This window comes from Staurois parvus, unplaced genomic scaffold (assembly GCF_062004578.1).
Source record: "Staurois parvus isolate SC_StPar_1 unplaced genomic scaffold, SC_StPar_1.0 ptg000157l, whole genome shotgun sequence".
In the NCBI taxonomy this organism is placed as follows: domain Eukaryota; kingdom Metazoa; phylum Chordata; class Amphibia; order Anura; family Ranidae; genus Staurois; species Staurois parvus.
Window position 1 is genome coordinate 661441 of NW_028317953.1, and position 25231 is coordinate 686671.

General features: G+C 39.1%; 1 protein-coding gene across 1 annotated transcript in view; it reads right to left on the reverse strand.

Annotated features, from left to right (window-relative positions):
- Nucleotides 1-25231, reverse strand: part of DSG4 (desmoglein 4) — a 72945-nt gene that overhangs the window by 14119 nt on the left and 33595 nt on the right. The window contains exons 4-12 of the mRNA XM_089675697.1: nucleotides 24908-25069; nucleotides 22162-22306; nucleotides 21415-21581; nucleotides 17187-17321; nucleotides 8708-8893; nucleotides 8334-8605; nucleotides 5252-5397; nucleotides 2687-2896; nucleotides 1076-1306 (exon numbers count right to left, since the gene is read on the reverse strand). Coding sequence (XP_089531823.1) covers nucleotides 1076-1306; nucleotides 2687-2896; nucleotides 5252-5397; nucleotides 8334-8605; nucleotides 8708-8893; nucleotides 17187-17321; nucleotides 21415-21581; nucleotides 22162-22306; nucleotides 24908-25069 — 1654 coding nt within the window. The remainder of the gene's footprint in view (nucleotides 1-1075; nucleotides 1307-2686; nucleotides 2897-5251; nucleotides 5398-8333; nucleotides 8606-8707; nucleotides 8894-17186; nucleotides 17322-21414; nucleotides 21582-22161; nucleotides 22307-24907; nucleotides 25070-25231) is intronic.

Genomic DNA, 25231 nt, shown 5'->3' on the forward strand with positions numbered 1-25231 from the left:
ACTTAGCGACTTAAACTGAAAGTTCAATTGAGCATTAAAGACTAAATCCATGTAAAAATGATCCCAACAGGCTTATCAGACATATACAGATCTCCTTGCTCTGATTTCCAAAACCGCTCTGGTGTCCACAAGCCCAAGACTGTGTGGGAGGTATAACAGATGACCAGAGGCTCAGAGACACACAGTTCACTAATTCCCACAGTCGCTGACAAGCAGAGCATGTGGTGCCATCTGTGCATACGCCTGGCTCCACGCTAGGCTGAGGCCGCTCTTGAACAACTAGGAAGGATCAGACAGAGGGGGAAACAGGCATGAAAGCGTGTTTTGGAGGCATTGCCCTCTTTTCTCAAGGACTGCATCAGCTCTAGTTTCTTAGATATGCTCAAATATATATAATTTTTTTGTCAGTTTTTGAAAAGATCTTGCTGATTAACTTGTTCTTCTGTTACCCAGTTTGTGTTTTTGTGTACAAGGTAGCAGATATAACGAGTGCTTATATACTTCCAACTGTAATTTTACATTGAATTCTAAAGTGTGAGTTATTAACTGTATTATAGTTATGATCCTATGGGAGGTGTGTGTATATTGTCACTCATATCGTCATTCTGATGTATTTTGCTGTATTTATTTTTACTTATTTTGGGTGACCAGAGTGAAGAGTGGTATATGGTTATGCTGTATCTGAAAAACTAAAGGTGATAGGGAAAAAATTGTGCCATTTTTTAAATCAGCGGGTCAGATATACCCAGGAACAGGTCTAATATTTGAGGCTCCAAAATGTGTGTTGGCCTATGCAATCAATACACGGCTTGAGAAGTCTGTCAGGATCCCATGTATAGATTCTTAAGGAAAGATAAATAAATAACTGTGTGTAACTATGAGGAATAACATTTTCATTATAGCCTATAAAGTTTTAGAATCAAACCAAAATATATAACCGATGAACTCTCTGGGGGAAATATAAAGCAGCTTTTTAAACCACTGGTGTCCACTTAAAACAAAAATACAGTTTTCAGGTAGAGCAGACAATTAATTGACATTTTAATAAAATGAAAAGTAATGTTGTGTTACTTACACAAAAGCGCTAAAAATCCTAAAACCATGAGACCAATTGCAGCTGGGCCAAGAGCACCTTTGCTTGCTGTTTTTGTATCATCACAAGTTCCGGCAGGAGTGCATTTACAGACTGATAAAGTAACCTCGATTGGATTTGGACAGGATAAATTGTTTTTGTCAGCAACATAGAATTTCAAAGTGTAATTACCAATGCCCACTGTTGGTCCTGCAACCACGTACACAGCAGTATCTAAAATATAAAAGCATGAGTAAATAAAGACATAAAAAGAAATACTGTAGGTTAAAATTTTTAAATTGCTGTATTAATATGTTATTTTGTTAAAGCTAAACTCCAAGTATGATTCTAATTGCCTTGTTACATTGATCCACTTTGGAACAATGTGAGTATGCATATTTCATACCGGAGGGAAGCTGACAATCACTGTAGTAGTTGGATCTACTACACTGTCTTCCGGATCATGTGCCAAGCAGCTGCTCTTCTGTATAGTGAATACAGGGGGTTGCTTGCTCGGCTCCACTGCCATTCACAAAACAACTTGCATTTTTAGATGAGGTGGAGATTATGACATCACCAACCTGCTCCTCCACCTTATGGAGAATCACTGAGAGACTTGTATTCATTGAAAAAATTTTTTGTTAGCCTTTGGGATTTAAGACTAAATAAAGAAGACTGATATGCCATGAGTGCCCTAGACTTTGTTTTCTTGGAATGCTGGACCCCCTGTTATAGGATGACAACTCTCTGTCCCTGTCTCACAGTTGTCACCCTGTCACACGGGCTTTCCATGGAGACCACAATTGGCTGTTTCAGTACACATTACACAGGCATGAAGCACTGTTGTCACTTGTCACCATCAGGAAACCCACCCTGAGAGATGATCAAATCATCACTGGAGTGCATGTAAGTAAACAGACATGGCTGCAAAGAGGCTGCAGGAGATTTGCAGCGCTGTGGTACAACAAAAAATAAAAATAAAAGAAAACAGTATTTTATTTATAAAAAATGCAGTTTATGATTCAGTGTTTTAGTAAAGTAAGCATCATTCAAGTAGAATTTAAGCCTAAACCTAGGTCTTAAAAATGTCTCCCTCACTAATTCAGTAACAGTGGTGGTTGCAGGGGATAGGAGAGAGCACTCAACAATGTCTGGGAGCCAAGGGAGCGGTGACATCAGCTGTTGTCAGGGCTCCCTGCTCTCCCCTGGAGCTGTCACTAGCTGCCACAGGGGATCCTTATCACATGACCAGAGTGCCAGGGGGCTGAAAATAGTTACGTATATGTATCTTTTTTACACAGGTTAGCCAGCATTGGTGTTGGGAGATGGGGAGACATTTTTAATATCAGTTTAGGCTGGAATTCTACTTTAAGTTGGAGTTTGTACCTACTTTAAAGATATGACACCATGTTGCATGTGATTCTTTGTGCTAACTTTTATACATTGTCATTTCATACCCCTTAACCTATCCAGTTGTATGGCAGAGGCCATACCAAACCATTGGATCACATAAATAGACAAGGCAAGCATTCAAATGATGGCCATGTACATTTGAAGATGAAGTCATCATACAACCCAGATATAAGGTGAGCACATAGTGTATTTAGAACTTACCATTAAAAGGTTCAGTGAACCAGCCAGTGTTAGGTGGCAGACTTATCGAAACAGGAGGATTACTTGGGTTTTGATATGCATTAACGATTGCTTTCCCAGACCCCAGACATATGACACGGGGCTCTGAAGTAACCACTGGGCAATCTGGAATTATAGGTCCAGCATCTATGTTTGCTACAATTGTGCCGGTTACCGTTCGGATAGGACCATCTAAATAATTGTATTAAAAAATAGAACAATGATAAAACATATCAATATATAATAACAATAATAGTAGTGTGCATTCTGTAATAGTTTTACTTTTTCTGATCCTAATCAAAAGTGAAACATGCTATGTAGGGCAGCCATGAAGTTAAACAGCAAAATTATGGTAAACCGCTAAATACAGAGTTGAAGTGCATATATTTTAATCTAACCTTTCCAGACAGCGCAGTCAGGTCAGGGACCTCTCATTTCCCTAGACTCCTGGGAGTCCCCCCTAATTCAAATGAAGTCAGACCTGCTCACCCAAAGTGAGATGCTGGCCCATAACCACATAACATTTACAAAAACTTGAATAGCCACAGATGTGGTCACAAGATGGTTACATACTGTATAGTATAGGCCAATATATGGTATATCAAAAATTAGTACTTTATTATATCATATTTATTTATAACAAAATTAATAGATCCCTGGTGTCCAACCTGTGGCTTGAAGGCCACAAGTGGCCCTTTGGTACTTTCTGTGTGGCCTTTTGCAGACCTCATCAGTCAGTAAAGGAAGCATACATTTTAAGAGGCTATAATGACAGTGATCTAGCAGTTTTATGTAGCATGTGGCCAGTCTCTTTCTATCTTCTGTATTGTGTCTTCAGTCTCCAATCACCCCTATTTCATGTCTCTTGGATTGCCTCCTCTATTATGTCTGACGTTTCTCTGACAGTCTTCTGTCACATATTGAATATTATGTGCAGCCCTGTGGAGCTGTTGGGAGCCCTATACCATGTAAGTTGACAGAAACTGGAATACAGACATCTACTAAACCACCATCACAATAAAATTGACAACAATGTCACTGTAAAACACCACTAGAAGTCCGCACCATATTCACAATACCAAATGGGCTTCTGATATTGCAGTATTAAACTGATATGAAATGTAAACTGCAAGTAATCCGCCTTATGCTTATTTACACATCACAGCTGCATGCAGTACTCTGTTCATGCACATCGCACAGATTCAGGTCACCACCTCCATTTATTGTCACAATTGATCTCCAAAGTTGTATCACTATTGCACACTGGAACCTCATAACAATCATAAATTTATTAGTGGGCTCTGCAGGAGTTAATATGGCAAGCTGACCAAGCTGAAGCTCCCTTGCGTAATGTGCAGCATATGCGCCACAGTTGATCTCTCTTGGAGGATAACAACAGGTCAGCTTTATCACATTTCCACATCTGTACTGTTGCATAAATGCACCAGTTAATCCCCAAGAGCCTTAAAAAATGCAAGATCAATTTATCATATCTGTCTATTGTCACAGTTAATTTTCTAAAGACAAATTCATGTGTCCCATGCTTGTGTCCCTATAGCATACTTGAGGTGTCACAGCAATTGTTTTATAGATAAGATATGAACAACAGAACAGAAAGTGTTAATGTGGCTTGTTCAGTGGTCTACTGCATTTTCTTAACACCCATTGACCAAGTGCCTGTTTATTGTCCCTCTATCCAAGGAACAAGTCCAAGTGACATTAGCAGCAGCTATGAGTGTTTACAATAATGTACCGTAACTGTTCCCCCATAGCCTGGTCAGTTGTTCTAGCGGCAGTGGTCAGCAGTCCTCTCCCTACATAAGTAGAGACATGTGGAAATCAACTGTGGCATATGGCACACAGGGTAAATAGGCAGGCCTCCTGAGTTGCCACATCAACTTGTTTTGCCTGTATGATTGGTGGGCCTTTGTCAGGACCTCTCATTTCCTACTCTGCACTTAGGCAATACAGCTTGGTCAGGTACCCATTCCCAGCTTGCTGACTGGATATTAAAGATTCTCACCAAATTGATAAAGTCATCATTCTGCTTTCCTATCCTCTACAATTTTTTCAGTGTCTGCTGAACTTCATTGTGCTTTCAGTCTTTCAGAGTTACAACTGATCTGTGTCTTCACTGTCTATTACACATGCTGGATAACCCATAACAATTTTGCGGCAAATATATTTATTTTTTAATTTAAAAGGGTCCCATCTGAAAAGAACAGACAGGGAGGAGAACACAGAGAAATGTCAGATCATGGATTCTTTTGGCTATGTATGTAACTTTGAGCTTGAGCTGTTGTACTCTATAAACAGGCTTTTTTTTCAGGAAAGCAGAAAAGACTAGCCTGTTAAACATGTAAAAATGAGACTAGAGCTCCAGTGGCTGAAAATGTTCATATGATATACAGTACTTTATATTTGCAGACTATAACAATATCACAGAGCGTAGATCAATAAATCCACTAACAATAATCATAATAATTACTGTATATCAAATACAATCTAAACTAATAGCATAATACAATGAACAGCTTGTCTTATTACCTTCAGTCTCAGCAAAGATTAGACCAGTGAATGATCCATTGTTAGTTTCTGGACCATTCCCTCGTGCCATCTCGAGGGTCATTTTGATTTCACCAGTTGTAGAATCAATTATAAAATATTTGCTTGAAGCTTCGTCCAACATATACCTATTAGCAGGACAAAAAAACCCCAAAACAATACAATAAGGTCCTGAAAGATCCCTTTATAAGTTTACACACATAGTACATGCAGACTATGTACCTAGTTCCTATAGGCCATAACACGCTAATGCTTATTTCTGTACATTCTGTACAATCAGAAATCCAAGAAGATAAAGCAACTTTGTCAGAGGTAGGCACTGTGTGAATTACACTTCCTTCACTGATGTCCTCCTCGATATATGGCTCCTTAAAGAGACTGGTAGGAATGGGTAAACTGACACAGGTATGGAGTGAAGGCACCAAGAGGTGCTTGGATATAACCTCCCAAATCTTCCTGTCAAGGTCCAATTTTAGCCTATTCTGACAAGCAAAGCTTAAATTTTTCTGAAATGAAAACAGCTAGAGTGCACTGGGAGATCATAAATTTTAGAGGTATGGATTTCTTCTTGAAGAACATCATAAAAAAAAAATCTATATATACTGTACAATACACATACCTCCCACAGAGGTATTTAATTGATCTCTCCAGGATTTCTTTAAAACTGAACTCAGGGATCAGTGAATATTGTCTGAAATCAAATGGCATGTGCATTCTTATGCTTCATGCACACTAGTTGTTTTAAATGTTGCTCTATAAACGCCCCTCAATGTTAGCCTATGTGTCCATACACAGATAGGTGCAGAAAAAAACCCCACAGCCAGCATGTCCAGGAATGTTTCAGCAGAAAATACGCCTGAGGCACCTAAGTGCAAATAAACGCATTTAGGTGCATCAAGCTCTTGGGTGTTCATTAATTTCAGTGGGCAAAATAAATTTATATTCTGACACATGAAATGGATAAACACACAAGCACATCTAAATCGATTGTAATCTCCAATGAGCAGGACCCTCTGTTTCCTCTTGCACCAAATTGTATTGTAACCGTAATGTCTACCTTCATTTTGTAAAGCACTGCACAAACTGTTGGTGCTATATAAATCAGTATAATAATAATAACAAATGCATTTGCAAAAAAGGCGGTTTTAGGGCCCTTTCACAAGGGCTGACCCTGTTAGTTTTTTTCAGACGGACCTGACTGGACCACCCACTGTTCTCTTTGGGGAGGTGGATGTAAACGGACGTGTGTCTGCTTACACCCACCTGCATCTGATCCGCTAAAAACAGATGGATGTGGATCCATTCCCCATTTGTCATCTGCCTGCTCAGCAGGGATCAGCAGACAGATCCCCAAATGAGCAAGTGGATCTACTTGGCAGAGTCCGCTCATGTGAAAGGGCCTTTAGGTACTTTTTGACACTGCTTTTCTCCTGCAGGAAGAAAAGCATTTAGAAGATCTGGTCAAACACCCAGTGTGCGCAAGGCCTAAATTTACAGATCTGTGCAGCAATCCAGTGTGAAATTTTGCCTTAATGCAAGAGCTTCCTGTAATAAAGACTGGTCACTGCTGCTCCCTTTCCTTGCAAACGAAAATTGGTTCTGTAGCAACCACCTCCTGCAGTTGTGTGTAGGTTGTCTGTAGTGTGTAGGCCTGCTTGGTCCCTCCTACAGCTGTACTCTCTGTACAGGCTATGATGTCGCTGCTACTGTTAGAAAGCAATACCTGGGTTTGCAAAGGCACTTGGTGCACACAGTTGCATCTATGTCCTTTGTGACTATCATAGAATATTTTTAAACTAACATTTTTATTCCTGGAGATCTAGGTTATCACTGGGTACAGCAGGGCCATGTGGGGAGAACTTTGGAGGTATTGAAAGTATCTTTAAGCAGTGGTGGGTTTTGGCCACCATCTTATTTCTATTTCTTCGTATTACGAGATTATCACCTCACTTGGCTGCACGGTTATCTGCTTTATCTATTCAAGCTTCAAAAATAAAAAATATTCAGGGTTATTTGAGGGCATTACCTTTCAGTGGAGTTGACAATTAACTGAATGCTTTCTCAAATATATAGTATTCTTTAAAACTATACTAATAAAAGTTATAATCTGTGGCCCATGTATGGCACATATGTCTAAAGAAACAACATTTATGTTTTTAGATATGGTACAAAAGCTATTTGGTTATATTTCCAAACTAGCTTAATATAACTTTGTAGAGTACTGCAACAAACTTCAACTTTGTCTAGGAAAAATCCTAAAAGCACATCTGAAGCAAATGAGACATATACCTATACATGGAATATATCATTATATATATATATATATAGGAGATTGTATAGCCAGAATGTAATATGGTGATCTTTAAACTGAGACTATCAAAATATTTGAGGTTTTTAATTTAGCATAAAAAAAGCAAAAGATGGTGAAAATAGACAAAGTAGGAATAAGAGTTATCAAGGTGTGGATCTAGTAATGTGTATGAGCGGAAGTCACCATGCATGGGGATTTTTATAAAAGCTCCTGGTAGTCATTAGAAACTAATGGAATAGCAGGTATAGCTTGATAGTCTGATTAGGAAAATAGAACATCATAAATATGAAATTATGGCAGGAAAAGGTATTAAAAAAATTGTTTTAAAATATTAGATAAAATGAGATTTAAAGTATATGTAAACCCCCACATTTTAAAACAACCTTTCAGTTTAAAAAAAGAAAGGAAAGGCAAAACATTTGTGTATAGATACGAAAGCATTATAAATTCCTTTTTTCCCTTTATATAAGTGATCCCTCTAAGTTCCTTTTACAGCTGAGAACAGAGAGCTGTGGGAGGAGAAACAGCAACACAGTGAACTTCCCAGTGAATGGCTGTGTGTGTGTGTGTGTGTGTATATATATATGTGTGTGAGTTTGTGTGTCATACAAGTACATGGTACAGCAGGCACCTATCAGGAATATGAAATGTTGGGTTTACATATTCTTTAAATAGCTTTGTCATAGACCCAATATTGTTTACATGGTTTGAATAATGCTGAACAGATCTCATAGTCCTATCTTTATAACTTACACAACATTTGTGGCAGCCTGTCCTGTTTCCTGATTTATAGCTGTAACTTTTGCAAGCACATATTGCAGTAATTGTTCTTGGTTTAAACCATGAGGGATGTTCAGATGAATAGTACTTGGAACAAAAGCAGGTCCTTCATCCACATTTTGTACTTCAACATTAATGGTTGTCATTTTTGCTTGATATTCAGACATCACAGAATAATGAAAAGCAGCTCTGTTGGTCACTAGAATAGCGAGGTTGGACATTCTCATTGATTCATAATCAAGTGCCTATTAAAAAGATGAGATAATGTGGACTTAGAAAAGAAGACAGAAAATCAACCACAGTGTTACCAGAAGAGGCTAATTTTAGCATTATGTAGAAATACATACCTTAACAACTCTCAAAATGCCTTCATTTGTCTGAGCATCTGTATCAATCGCAAACCAACCGCCTTCATTGCCAGACATAATCTCAAATACTGCGATCCAGTTATCAGAGTACATTTCATCGGCATCAAACACTCTCATCCTCAAGTCAGTTAAACCAATCATGTTTTCTGCAATATAGACCGAGTACTGAAGAGAAAGACATACACATTGGTAAAGCTAAACGACACTGCATCTGAACACCACAAACCAAGAATGCCATTTAATTCATTTTTAATATGCTGATCTATATAATTCTATATATAAAATGCACTATTTATCTTTGAATAAGCGTTTTACAATACTAAGCCTTTCATCCAATTTCTAAATGGCCACATTTGTAAATTTCAAATTGCTAATAGGTGTCCCTCATTCCTGCGTTGTTACCTTAAGGGCCAATTCACACTGACTTGCAGTAAAATGTATAGAAAATGGATGTACATTTCCTTCCATTTTAGTAATGCGCTGACATCCATTGACATCCATTTTGACATCCTTTGACATACATTTTTTATGTCTGTTGACATGCATTTTAGTGTGCGTTAAAGCATACTGCATTTTCACAGAATATCCTGTGCATTGTGTTGACATCCACTTACATCCACTGCACTAAAATGCATACATGTTGCGGTGTGAATAGGACACATCAGAAATTATTGTTTTTCAGGCGTCCTTTCGTTGATTTCAGTTTTGCAGCTGCGCTAAAATGCAGCTCAATGCACTGGTGTGAATTGGCCCCAAAAAGAAATCTGCAGGTTCAGAAATATGGGAGCTGCCATTGTTGAAACTTTCTTGACAGTGCATGCTCTGGGGCTACCATCTGGCTATACTCCTAAAGTGTAGGGTATCTGGTACATACATACTTTTCCCAGCTCTGTGGCTCACTAGAATGTAAGCTTGGGATCAGTAGAAGAGACCCTGACCATGCACTTTTTTTTAAAATCCAAATAACTTTTATTGCCAAGACAATGAAAAAAATTGAACAGTACTTACAGATTCTACAATGATATTACTACATCAACGGGATTATACATAAACAGAACAATGTGGATACGCAGATCCCGTGATGGACAGAATAACAGAGATAGTAATCAATCAAAACAAAGAACACAAGGATCCAAGGCCTTCTTGACAATACCTTACTTTTTCCTTTTACCTTTTATTCCTCCCCGTACAGATGTAAACATAAATGGGGGAAAGGAACAAAGCCAAAAACATACCATCAATAAAAAAACCCAACATCAACCTTTGGTTCATCCGAGACATCTCATCAGAGAAAATGGGGGATGCACATAATCTCCCCTAAAGGGAGAAGTGGAGCTACACACCTGATATAAAATGACACACTTGATATAAAATGTCACACCTGCAAAAGTCGATCCACTATTAATTGAGGAGGGGCAAGCCCAGGTGTATCCAACCAACCCTGCCATACCTGCTGGAACTTACGATAAACATTGCGATGTTGGTATGTGAGTTTTTCTTGCGGGAGTAATGAATTAACATAATCTATCCATTGCTTACTAGTTGGCGGAGCCGACGATAATCAGTACTTTGCTGTCAACTTCCTAGCCAGATATAAAAGTCTAGATACCATAATATACACTCCTGGTTGGAACAGTTCTTGGTCCAGTGCCCCCAGCAGACATTGCAAAGGATCCTGGGGAACAGTATATTGTGATACTAGAGAAATAAACTGAACAACCTCACTCTGATATCTATATAACTTTGGGTAGCGCCAGAGCATGTGAATGAAATAGCCCTGTTGGACCCTACACCTCGGGCAATCAGGTGAATTACACCTGCCCCAACGGTACAGTTGCACAGGAGTCCTATACGCCCGATGGAGAATAAACAATTGAGACAATTTATGAGAGGGAGAAGGAGAAATCACTGGAACAGATTCCAGGGCAGCATCCCAGACATCTCCAGAAAACTCTCCAATATCACAGGACCACTGCACCCTACCCCGGAGACTAGCAGAATCCTGTACTGTGGACAACAGCTGGGAGTATACAGGAGAAATCATGCCCTTCCTTTGGGTTGCCTGAATTACATATTTAAGAAAAACTGAGTCTGTCAATGTGAGATTAGAGAGCAAAACTGAGCCTGTACTGCATGGCATAGCTGAAGATATCGATAAAATTGCTTATTTGTAAATGTAAATTCCATTTGCAGTTGTGAAAAGTACTTTAGGATTACCCCCAAATACAGCTGAGATATAAATTTCAGGCCTTAATCCCTCCAGTCATGAAAACCCTCCAGTTTAGCCAGTTCTATATATTGCGGATTGTTCCACAAGGGAGTACAGGAAACCCAATAATATGAAAGGATGCTTTTACTGCACTCCAGACGAGCCTTAAGAGGTCTGCAGTTGGAGCTGTGGATGGAAGGACAGGTAGAGCCATCTCGAGATGAGAGAGAGACGAAATGGTGGAATCAGGAAGGGAAAATCAAACTTATAATGGGATCAGTATTATCAGATGAACCCCAACCAACCAACCAGTTGCTGCAATTGGGCCACCAGGAAATAAAGTCTAGGCTCAGGAACTGCCAGCACCCCCGACTCCTTGCCATATTGCAAACATGGACAATTTTATCCTAGCCGTCTGTTTTTTCCAAATGAGACTCCTAAACTGGGTCTCTATGTGATGAAACCATTTCTTAGGAATCCATATGGGAGAATTATGAAAGATATAAAGAAGTTGCGGGGCCCAAATCATTTTAATTAAATTGACCCTACCCACCACTGACAGCGGGAGTTTTCACCAACTGTTACACTTCAAATTCTGCTGATGAAGTAGAGGTAAAAGATTGACAGAAATATACTGTTTAGTATCAGGAGAGACTACCACCCCCAAATACTTAAATGTAGACACTACTTGGATGTGTTGTGCACAGGCCTAGAGGGGGAGGTCTACAGGATCCATGGGCATCAACACCAATTTACGCCAATTAACTTTAAAACCTGAAAATCTACCAAAACGTTCAATAAGGGGCATAACAGCATCTAAGGATGTGGAAGTATTGCCAAAATATAACAGTGTGTCATCCGCATAAAGCCGAATCTGGACAATACTTCCCATAGAAAAGGCCATTCCACACTATCAAATGCCTTAGCCGCATCCAAAGATAAAATTGCCCTCCCCCCAGGATTGTCCACCGGAATTTGCAAATTCAAAAAAAGTCTCTGAATATTATTGGCGTTGCTCTAGAAGGGATAAACTACGACTGATCTTTATGTACGATATTACCAATAATTCACACCAGTCTAGTAGCTAGAGCCCAGGCCAACAATTTAGCGTCCGTGTTCAGAAGGAGAATAGGTCAGTCGGATTCAGGTTTTAACTGATCTTTTCCAGGCTTCAATAGTACTATAATAACAGCTTCATTCATGAAGGGGGGCAAACCATTTCCATCCATGGCAGCGTTCAGGGCATTGAGCAAGGCCGGGAGGAATTGTTCACCGTATCTATTATAAATTTTGAATTGCAATCTGTCTGAGCCCAGGGATTTATTACTGGGGGTGCCTGCTAAAAGCTTCGGACAGCTCCTCAACAGTAATTGGCAAATCAGTTCACTCTGGTCAAGGTCTGATAAAATAGGAAAAGGGCAGGTGTCTAGAAACTGAAAAAGCTCAGAATGGGTGTCTACAATTTTAGAAGCATACAGATAAAAGTGATGAAAAACTCTCAAGATTTCCGCATGACTCATGCAAATCACTCCATCATCATCCTCAATCTTGTCTATAGTGGACACAATGTGTTTTGATTTCGCCACAAGAGCAAGAAGGTGTCTCGTAGTCTTCCTCTCCTCAAAATATTTTGTTGCAAAAAATATCGCTTCTTATCAGCGATTTGAGTAAGCACTGATTCATAAAGGGTCTGGGCCTCTTTCCAGGAGGTGCAGTTACGGTGGCTTGGATCTTGGATCATCTGAACCACCCACTGTTGAACATCTAACCGTACCTTCTCCTCCCACTCCCTGGATCTAAGCTTAACCGCTGAAATCTCCCTGATAATCAAGCCCCCCAGGAAGGCCTTTATCGCATCCCAAACCATTCATGGTGGGGACAGGCCTTCATTCAGCTGCAGAAAGTCTGACAACTCCCCCTGAATCAATTCGAACTCTGGAAACAGCGTCAACCAAAATGGGTTAACCTTCCACAGCATACAAAAGTGGGTATAACACACCTGTAAATGTAAAATATATAGACACAGCGGCAATAAATTATATATAAAGCTGCAAACCTAACCTAAAAAAAAAGGTAAGTGACAAAAAATATATAAAGGAATGCGCTAAATACCAAATCACATGAAAATACAGATAAATACATAAATAAAATAAAGAATATATTTATAAATGTCCGTAATTCATATATAAGTCCAAACACCAATATAAGTGATAAAAATTCTCTTAAACAAGAAAAAACACTGTGTAGCAAAATCCACCACCGAATAAAATGGGTAAACTCACCAGAGCTATTTGCTGATCAAATTATAAATTGAAGGCATGATGACCACTTGCAGTTAAAGCTGTTCCATGTGTGCTGATTTGGCTGATTGCAGTCTATTGCTCCTGGATACTCCAACAGATCATCGCTCCCAGAGCAATTGCTATTTTTGCTGATTTATAATTTGATCAGCAAATAGCTTTGGTGAATTTACCCATTTCATTCAGTGGTGGATTTTGCTACACAGTGTTTTTTCTTATTTAAGAGATTTTATCACTTATATTGGTGTTTGGACTTATATATTTATAAATATATTTTTTATTTTATTTATGTATTTATCTTCATTTTCATGTGATTTGGTATTTAGCGCATTCCTTTATATATTTTTTAAAACACACCTGTAGTTTGACTCAGAAAGGGGTATGGTCAGACAGAGCCCTGGGTTCATATGCAGCATCAAACACATATGGCAGGATAATCGAGTTCCCAAGGACCAAATCTATTCGTGAGAGCCCATCATAAGTAGCAGAAAAACAAGAATAACATTTTGCTGTCTGATACTTCATCTGCCACACATCCCAGAGGCCCAATTCCACCAATAAATTAGCAAATGGAGTTGGGTGAGAGGATAATTGTCTGCTCCTAACGCCGCCAAGGGCAATCTATCCAATATAGGGAGTAAGCAATTGTTATAATCACCCAACACCAGTAGGGAAACATCAGGATGATTGCCCATAAATTGAGCTAGGAGTTTAATGACCTCTGAAGAGTAGGGTGGAGGGATATATACTGCAGCCACTATGCAGCAAAACCCATTCAAAGTACACAGCAGGAAAATATACCTGCCCTCTGCATTAATCCGCTCCTGCACATGAACAAAGTGAACAGAGTTAGAGATGTGGATACATACAACTCTAGAAAACGTGGAGTGGAAAGAATGATATTGTATGGGAACTAAATTGGAGCAGAGGGTACCGACAGTGTCAGATTTCAAATGGGTTTCCTGCAAACATACTACAGACGGTTTTAAATGTTTAAGTACATGGAAGACAGCACCCCATTTGGTTCTATCCCCCCGGCCCCTTACATTCCAGGATAAAAATATCAATTCTTTATGGGAGACAGACATAATACATATGGAGAAAATAGGAAGGATAACACAGTCGTGAACAGATAAAACGCCCCCCGAGGGGAGCGGTGAGCGGATAGGCAGTAGAAGGGACCCAGATCACATGGGTCAGGGTGGCCAGGAGGACAGCCTACAGGAAGCATGAAAGATAGACCCAGTAGCATGTACTCCACTAAATATAGACATCCCAGGTGAACCATAAACAAAACAAGAGAGAATACTGAAATTATCACCAACATGTAGGCCAACAGAGCCGTAATAATATTGACTGAAAACACTGGGAGGAGGCCAAAAGGTCCCCTCAGGACCAAAAACAGGTTGGGGTTTACACAATGTCTCATGGACAAGCACACAGTAGGTAAATGTAGGGGAAGCATAAGAGGGGAGGAGCCCCAACTTAAGCAGGAAAAAAAGTCAGAAACAAAAAGGGGAGAAAATGTGAGAGCAATAGCCTGCTGTTCTGATAAGCTGAGTTTAAAGCACTAAAGATCAACCAGGTACCCAAGGTCAAGTTCCATGGGAGTTTGCCAGGCAATGTTCTGCTCCATCCAACCACTGCAAGGCTGCATTAGGACTATCAAAGAAGTGAAAAGTGTCATCTGCAATCACTTGAAGTTTAACCGGATATAGCATGGCATATGGAAGGCCCAAAGCCCGAAGATGTTTTTTGACATCTAGGAATTTTGTGCTTTTGAACTTCCACAGAAAAATATGGAAATAAGGATACTTGGACATTATCAACCGACAGGTTACCCTTGCTTCTGTCCCTGGAGAGAATGGTATCTCTGTCCCAATAATTGAGGATTCTGAACAAAAAGGGCCGATGAGGAGCATCGACCGGTGGAGCACGTGCTGGGACTATGTGCGCACGTTCTACTGCAAACATGGGGAAGAATGCATCACTGCCATAGGTAGAGGTCAGCCAGGCTTCAATAAAGGCTACAGGATTTTTACCCTCAGTGTGCTCCGGAATACCCACTACGTGCATATTGCTGCGGCGTAACCGATTTTCCAAATCTATCAATCTAGAGGCATTAGTAGAAGTAGAAGCGATTGCACATATCGCACATTCCTATGTAATATTTGCCAATCATCTTCCAGGGTACTCACTTTCTCCTCCAAGGCTGCAGTGCGATTCCACAATTTCTGTATATCTTGATGCACCAGGGTCAATTCCATCCTCATCCCCTTCACCTCCCCAGTAAGAACTGCTACAGATGAGGTGCATGTAGTGACTGCGGAGAGAATCACGGAGCACACGTCCTACTGCATGTGAAGCTGGCCACGCCCCCCCGACCATGCACTTTTAGAAACAAGTCAACTTCCATAGCCACTTGCTGACTGCCCTATAGCAGTTTTACTACTACAGGGCAACCACTGTGTGCAGAATCACATATATATATATATATATATATATATATATGATTCTACACTTCTGCATAAGGGGCACATAATTTCAGAAGCTGATCAGTGTGTACTGGCCAATGGATGACCACCGGCACACACTGATCGGCAATGAGAGACAGAGAACACAGCTCTGCCTATGTAAACAAGGCAGAGCTGTGCCCTGTCAGCGACAATGTGCTGGGTTTTGTTTCCGTTCAAAGCAAGGAATAAAATCCAGCGCATCCCTTAGTAAAGACCTCACAGTTCACACACAAAGCACTGTTAAGCACACATTTAACCCTTTAATCACCCTTGATGTTAATCCCTTCCCAGCCAGTGTCATTTTTACAGTAGCAGTGCAAATTTTAGCACTGATCACTGTATTAGTGCCACTGGTTCTCACAAAGTGTCAACTAGTGTCACATTGTCCACTGCAATATCGGAGCCTTGCTATAAGTCACTGATTGCCTCCATTATTAGTATAAAAAAGAAAATAAATAAAAATTCCAGTATATATTCCATAATTTGTAGATGCTATAACTTGTGTGCAAACCAATCAATGTACGCATGTCAGGATTTTTTTTACCAAAAATATGTAGCAAAATACATATTGGTCTAAATTTATGAAGAAATTTGATTTTTTTTTATAGGATATGTTTCATATCAGAAAGTAATATATATATATTTGTTCTTCAAAATTGTTTATAGCGGAAAAAAAAAAACCCAGTGGTGATCAAATTCCAGCAAAAGAAAGCTCTATTTGTGGGAAAAAAATGACATAAATGTCATTAATATTCATTTTTGCATGACTGTGCAGAATTGTCAGGTGAAGTAACAGTAACGTATAGCAAAAAATTGCCTGGACATTAAGTGGGGTAAATCTTCCGGAGGTCAAGTGGATAGTTTTGTTGAGGAGTCACAGGCGCTGCACACTATATAAAGGGGTAAAGAAAATAGAAATATTCTTTATAAAAGCGAATATTAGTACAATGCTGTACCCTAACCTACCTGCCTAATAGCTGCAAACTGAAAATTGCTTCTTATGAATTGACACTGATCAGCAACTGCCTCTGTGCAACATTGCTATTTACACACTGATAACAAATATGCTTTTTATTTGTCATAAGGACAATGTTTTCCATAGAGTTTGAAATCTCTTTGTTTCACAGTTTGCCTGTAAAGATTGCACTGGAAAGAAGACTGGTATGTAAAAGGTAAACATATTTCTCATTATAAAGACAGAAAAAAACACATGCACCAGTTTTTGAAAATAAATACGCTGAATGAAATGTTGCTAATTGATTTATATGATTGCAAGGAAAAGACAGTTTTTATTCAACTACGAAATATAATCTCCTATCTGAGCTCCTCTTATGGGAAGTAATAATATAAGTAGCAACTCCATCAGTTTAATTGATGAAAGTAAGATCTAACTTTTTGTATTCTTGGGAAATGTATTTTTCAAAACTACTTACTGTAGGAAATTCAAGTTCAGGAAAGTTGTCGTTCACATCTGCAATTTTGATTTCAGCAGTACACTGCCCAGAAAGTCCACCAGCAGCCCCATTCAAGTCAGAGCCGCTAACCACAAGGCTGTAAGTACTAAACATCTAGAATATAGAAGAAAAGTGAAATAACATGAGTCCATGTAAACTAAAGAAAATTGTAGACTTTTTCCAAGTATAAGAAAATGAGGCAGCTTTTTCCTGTATATCCATTAGCACATATTGTCCTTTTTAAATATTAATGTAGACATACCACAAAAGCTTATTTACATGTATGCTGTCACAATGTTTTAAGCCTGAATATGTAAAACAAGAAAAAGTTCAGTGCAACAAGGATAGTGTTAGCACTGGGGTATTGATTTGGGTTCCAAAGCTTGTGTGCCTACAGGTTCCAATGATGGACTGACTATGATAAATGTATGTGTATTATATATGGGATGGCAGCACCTAGATTATCATTTTGTTTTTATTATATCACATATCTTTTTTTTGTATTTTTAACATTTACTTACAAACCAAGCTGTCCTAGAAAAGTTATAGGAAATATGAAAAACTATAACCCTGCCAGGGAACAGCTTCTTTTTTAAATGCATTTGAAATAATTAAACAATGTCAATAAAAGATAACTGCTGTAGTACCACTCTCAGTGCTACTGTCAAGTTTGCTGGACAGCTTGGTGTGCATGTAAATGTAGAAAAAATATGTGTAAAAGCATGTAAGATAAAACAGATACTTTTATTTACTGGAAGTTACAACAAAAATGTAAGATCAACGGTATTCTTTATATTTCCTAAAAATTTACTTATCCTGAAAAAAGGAAATTAATGCAGCCAACACATTTCAGGACTGGTGAGCTGCAAATGTTTGTGCTTGGGTTTAGATAATCTTTAACCTTGTACAGCTATACTAAAAATAATTACACAAAAAACAATCTGCGCAGTCAATCAACTACCTAATGTGGATTGCAAGCAACACAGAAAAAGTTATTCCACACCACCTAGGTAATAACATAATAAATAAAATAGTGCAGTGCTACCCAAACAACTAAATTATGTGCTCAAATCAAATTACTATGACAAAACATGTATGTGGGATTTTTAGAGATCTTCAATGATTTAGTTTCTCCCCATATTTAGAGGCAGATGTGAAAAAAGTGCAAACACATCATATAATTATATAAATAAAGAAATAGTCCAACAAAAATCTTCAATTATGAACAATGCCGACCATCTTCTGTGAACGTGCTCCCGTTTCACAAACCATGTGACATACATTCCTCGCAGTGGTACATGAGTCCGGTCACCTCTGTACTGGACCACAGAGCTTCCTCAGAGGTCGAAAGAGCTTTTCCATAATAGTTACATCCTTTCAATCTTCCTTTAGCCATAGCTCCTCCCAGTAACATCCTTCACAAGCCACAACAACAAAAATTTAATAAAACAACAAAAAGAGACAAATAGTGCTCACTGTATATATTATTTATTCAAACCAAAAGGTATAAAAACCCATAAAAAGGCATTATACATGTGAACACTCCAGATCACTGCCCTCCTTCAAATGTGCAACGTGATGGCACCAGCAACAGGTGCCTCTCCTACACGCGTTATGCCTCATTTGGAGCTTCCTCAGTAGGTGACCAGTAGGTGGGAGGAGTTATGGTCAAAGGAAGACTGGAAAAATGTACCTATTATGGAAAAGCTCTTTTGACCTCTGAGGAAACTCTGGGGTCCAGTACAGAGGTTAGCAGACTCACGTTCCACTGGGTGGGGTGTATATCACCTGTTTTGAGGAACATGTGAGCACAGTCACAGATGATTGTTGCCACTGTTCATAATTCATTCATTTGGACTATTTCTTTATTGATCTATATGATGTGTTTGGGCTTTTATCACATCTGCCTCTGAATATGGGAAGAAGCCGACTATTTGAAGATTTGACCACATAGTTTTGTTGTTTTGGTAGCGCTACACTATTTTATTCATCATGGACAGCTATGCATCATTGTTTGTTATAGTTGTCTTTTAGAGTGCATGTATGGTCAATATTTGTTTTTAGTTTTGGATAGAATGGGGAAGGATTAGCTTTTTGGGTTTTTTTTTTTGAGACAAGAATGCAGAGCCACACCCAAATTGAGATTTCAAATACAAGTTTGATTTAAGTAAACAAGTGGATATACTCCATTGGAAATTGCAATGCATTTCAGGGGGGCACTGCACATAAAGAGCTATGTGAGCACTTTTATTTTATGGAGTCCGACTCCCATTCTTATCAATATATGCTAAGTCCTGATGAACATATCAAACTGTTTTAATGAAAATAAAACATATATTTGGACTCTCAATTGGGATGTGGCGATCTATATATTAGGCAATAAAACACAACGTGGTTTCTAACCCTCTCCCCACACTAAAACAGTTGAGGTTAGTCGTACAATTTCGGCCTTTTATGCTAAGCTGCTAATCATTTAAATATATGTTTTCACAAAAATATTTGTATTAGCCTTACCAGCTGAAGTTTGATCACATTTTTTACATCTGACCACATCCCCATGCTGTTAATATATGTTTTGCACAAGGCCAAGAATATGGGCTAGACTTAAAGCACTGCCTTTATAATCCTTTGCAATAAACATTACTGCTAAGATAGGACACTGATCAAGTGTCTGAATGTGCACTCTGATACCCGAATAGCTTCTGCTGCATGCATTGCATCATATGATACATTGGACATCCAGACCTTTCAGCTCTACCTAAGTGTAAGAGATGCTATAGACAAGTATAAAACTGATGGGAAAAGTGCTGTATATAAGGAATATACCTTGTGACGATCGCAGCGTCAGACCCTAGCCCTTCTCACCAAACTTGTGACCGAAGGACTAGCCAATCTAAAACAACGCTGTCACATGTGTAATAATGCCACGCTCAGCTGCACCCTGCACAAAGATTTTCCAGCTAATGGACTACAATCTGTGTACCTGCAGCCTGGGAGCGATTGTTACTGGGTCAGGTTAATTACACAATTAACCCTTCACAATGCCACCACCTCCTTTTTGTACAGAGAAAGAGGAAACTCTGCAATATTAGCAATGACACTATGATGGTTGGATAATCATCTGTATACCACTGTCACCGCAGGCAGGTTATACAGAGGGTTAAACACACACAGTAGCGCTCTTCAGAGGCAGGAATTCGTAGTTTGCATTAAAGAGCATTAGAAACAGTTCAACACTTTCAGAAAGTGAGATTTATTACTAATAGGTCAAAAGGGTACAATGAAAATATTTACAGAAAAAGATGTAGCCAATATATATATAAATATACAGAGAACAACAGCACAGCAAAGAGATAACAGAAAGAAGTTTAGATAGATAAAGCACTTGCCAAAAGCCTTGGGTTATGCAGCTTCAGGTTTTCTGAGCAAAAGGGTGTTTTCTCCCAAAGTTGGTTCCGATGTTAAAAGGGAAAATCTTCAACTCTCACACATACCTCAACTCAGCCTAGCCTACTCCACAGGGTGTCTTCCTGAAGCAGTAAACCAATCGCCTCATTTGGGGCGGGAGTTTGTAGGTGGAGACCCAAGCTATGACCAAAAACTCTCATAGCTTATATTATGGTTCATAACTTATTCTCTGTGCATTTAGCAGCCTTGCCACTAGTAGACTAATATGCAGACACATCTGCTGAACGGTTAGATATGAAATATACGCTTGAAAGGTTCAAGAGATATACTTTCCTGCCCTCCTATATATGCCAGCTAGGGGGTGTCAAATATCAGGAAACTTGGATCAAAGTGCCCAGTCTAAATATATGCCTGGTTTTTATGTAAGTCTCATATATTCCAAGATATAAAATCATAGGGGAATATGGATGTTGAATGTGGTGTCTAGTTTATTACTTCTCTGGAATGTCTTTGAATTCAGTGAAGAGCTTGGTTTACATTTTTATGATATCCCAGACTGCACAGCTACCAGATAGCTAGGCCCCAGCTCCGTTGGGGTTCTATAGCTCTGGAGCTCTCCTGCTGTGCTTTGGCTGCCTGTGACCTCTGTCATCACCCGGACCACATGTCACTCCACAGAGAGGGAGGGGGGATGATTGGTGGAGGCAGCCTGCTTTGGGAATGAGAAATGGTACAACATGGAAAATTCTTAACAAAATGGAGGACTGCGTCCATCTCTGTGGGCATGATTGCTACATACCTCTCTGTCCAGAAAATTGGATATTGTGTAGACTTCACCAGTGTACTGATTTATAATGAACATTGGGGGATCCGAAGGTCTCTGAGAAATAATTTTATAAGCGATTTGAGAATTTACAGTATTTGGTTCATCAGCATCAAAAGCACTGAGCTGCATCACCAGCGTATCTAAATTGGACAGACAAGATAAAAAAAGTAAAAAAAACATACATATATTTTTGTGTATAAGGTGTGGAAGGCAACACAGTATAGAGAGTTTGCTTGTCATTTGATATTTATAATAAGGGTTGTTGTTTTTTTCACATACGTTGGCTAGACAACCTTGATGATTTTTTTCCCCTGATTTTCTCTTTGTTTTCTTGATACTTGAATAGTCAGGTATTTCCCCCTTAAAGAGAATTTGGTTCTCTTGACAGGCCAAACCCCACTGTTACCTTCACCACACTACCCTGCTGTTCCACTTATCTGTTGGAGCCCTTGAAAATATTCAGTATTTTCAGGATTGGGGCAGGGAAGAATGTCATAATCCCGTTGTAAACACTCTGACATGGAGCTCACAGGGATTAGACTCGAAAAAAACTAACAGACTAACAGGGCAATGCAGGGAAGGTTAGTATTACAGTTCTAAACTAAATCTAAACATTGAACAGCAGCAACAAGTCTGAGGGTAATGATATGATTCATGAAATAAATTTTAATCAAACTTAACCTAAAATGCTAATTTGTAAGTAAAACATTTGACTCTTACTTGCTTGGCATCTCTCTTCCACTGAACCATGAAATACCAGCAGAGAGAATATCGGTGGATTGTCATTAATATCGTGAATTTTCATAGTCATCTTTAGGGGCTTTTCTACTTCTTGGCCACTTGCGGTCACAGCATGGACTATCATCTAGGTAAACATTGGAATATAAATTTAGCTGTAATTCTAATCACAGTCTAGTAGTTAAATCAAACATAACGTTAACATTTTGAAACATACACTTCAACTATTGCTACATTATTGCAAGCAATACCCTTTGACCACATTTGACAGTATGAACACTGATGGAACAATATATGGTATGTTGCTTTTGCATCTTTGCACTAAATTACAAATGGTGAAACAAAGCTATAGAGAGAGGACATGGAGGCTGCCATTGCAGACCTCTAATTCTGAAAATAATAGTCACCTGATTGTCACAGTGATCCTATTGCTTCACTGCTTTGAGGCACTGAATTAGGACAAGTATGCTGACATTTGTAGATAACCAGTGAACTATTTTTCTTAGAAGGATATACATGTTTCTACTAGTATTAACAAAAAACATACCATGGGGCAAGGTTGGAACCACATTCCATATCACCCCTAGACGGCAGCCTCTGAGCTCATTGTCAACATTCCTCATAATAGGAATAAGCAAGTTAAAGTTTCTTTATAATTTGGGCTCATTCACACAACAGCCCTTCCCTGCAGCTTTAAGATGCTTGGCAGGCAGTTCTGACTCCTGCCGAGTGCCCTGCCACTTCATGGCAAGTGGTGGCACATAAGAGCCCAGTAGTCTGAGAGCTCTCTGCAGCAGCTGCCTATTGTTTCAATGTAGAGATCCAGCATTGACCTCTGTTGGCTGCTCTTTTTAATTGAGTGCGGTGTGAATGAGGTCTAATTTCTGAAATGTCAGTTTTGACCTGTGACTTTCAGTGAGTTTTTAGTCAGGACCCAAGCAACATGCTTGTGAGAGTATTTACCCATTCGCCCATAGGGCAGCTGAGTTGAAGCCTGCTTGATCCCATACACCTTTTTTGTTTGCTTTATAGTCCTGAACTTGCATATTATAATTTGTGACTATTTTGTGAGTGGCAATGCTTCTCCCTCATCAGTGCTCTGTGTTGGCATAGCTGAGTAATGTCCTCATCCATAGCTGGGAAAGGATGACTGCGCTGGGCGCAATGGTTTGCTGTAGGGATGGGAGCACCTTTTTTCTGTTACACAGCTGATAGGAGTAGTGACAGTGGCAGTTATTTTGACAAGTGAGTGACTGCTGGGTGTAGGATCCCCTAAGCTTGCACAGCATGAACTGAGGGGAGCAATTTGGCATCTTTGCCCTGGGTGCTGAATGACCTTGTCCCAGTACTGTCCTAATCCCATGTGTCCTCACACAGATTTGTAATACAGACAGGTGTGGCTGACCAGACTCCTCATACAACATTATATTATTGAAAATGTATGGCATTAACATTTTGTTTACTTGAAAAAAATCTACCAACCCTATTTTAAAAGGGTTATCAGCAATACCAGATTTTACCTGCAAGGGGCTTGCATTAAAGTACCAGTGTATGTTTTGCAAATACATCATTTTTTTCTTTTAACAGGTTCAGCAATAGCCATCACATAATGTATATTACAATTCTTCATGTTTTTTTCTTCAGAGAAACTCACCAATCTCAAAAGAAACAGAGGGTCTATATGTTAAAGGATAAGTTTACCTTTGAGAACATGTCACATGTTCCACCCGTTTTTAGGGTGCAACATGTAACATGTAACATGTTCTCAATTCTGCACCCGCTGACTGCTGCCCCCCCTAACCTCTGACAGAAGTACAGAGAGAAGTTCCTCTGTACTAGCGGTCAGATTTGAAAACAGTTCAGCCATGCGGGCCGCCGTCCACACGGCCGCATCATTCATTCACTGTGAATGAATGAACTGCATGTCCTGGCAGCCTTAGTGGCTGTCGGCTTGTAGTTTTCAATGCACTACCACGGTGCTCTGGAGTGCCATGGTAGTTCATTGAATCTTCCTGTCAGTATATCTGCTTGCCCATACATCTCATACAGGCAAGCAGATATACAGACAAGTCTGCAGGATATCTGCATGACACCAGTGATCTGCTGATCGCTGGTGCGATGCTTTACAGGCTCCTGCAGACAAAAATAATAAATGCACATTTTTTTACAAAATCATCAATGCAAATCATCAATGGGCATCTAATAGACTTGATAAAATTATTTGCATTTTTTTTCTTTTCTTTTTACTTGTATTCTCTCCCTGTCGGAGCAAAAGTGTCAGGATTAATGTCAGGCTGTAAAGCCATCCTGTTCCCTGCATAGACCTGTGCTGATAACAGATGCACAAAATTGTTATATATCAATTTTTTTTATATTTTTTATATTGACCATCTATCAGCTGCAGTAAGATTATGACTCTTTACCCTCTTTTGGTAACTCAAAGTGCTGACAATCAGCCCTGAGCTCAGGCAACAGAAAGAACAGCATCCACAGTGGCTTTACAGCTTGACAGTGTCTTATGTTTCTGTTTTCACAGAGAGATAATATAACTGCATAGCAACATACACAGCTATTCCTGTGAAATAAACCTAAACTACTATAACAATTTAGGAATAGAGATTCAGACTACATTCCTGACTAATTAACATGCTTACAGTAATGCAATTGTAAAGTTATATTTCCTTATTTTAAATACAGTTAAAATGTGAAACAGAGTAGCTTAACTTACTTGTAAATAAGGTATTTGTTCACGATCAATAAGGACCTCAGTCACATTTATGTATCCTGTTCTAGAATCTATAATAAACACATTGAAAGGTGGTAGATCCACACCTTGTCCAGAAAGTCTATAAAGTATAACACCCTTCTTCACTTCCAAATCAGAATGAACCTATTAAGACAATGGGTGTGAAAACAATGTTATATTTCACAGTAGTATTTCCAATAGTGCATTAGTGTTGTAAGGCAAACAAATGCAATGACTACCTCTCTTCTTTGGTTTGGAAAAAAGGAGGGGGTCTGTATGTTTTTTATTTATAGTTGCAAGGCATTG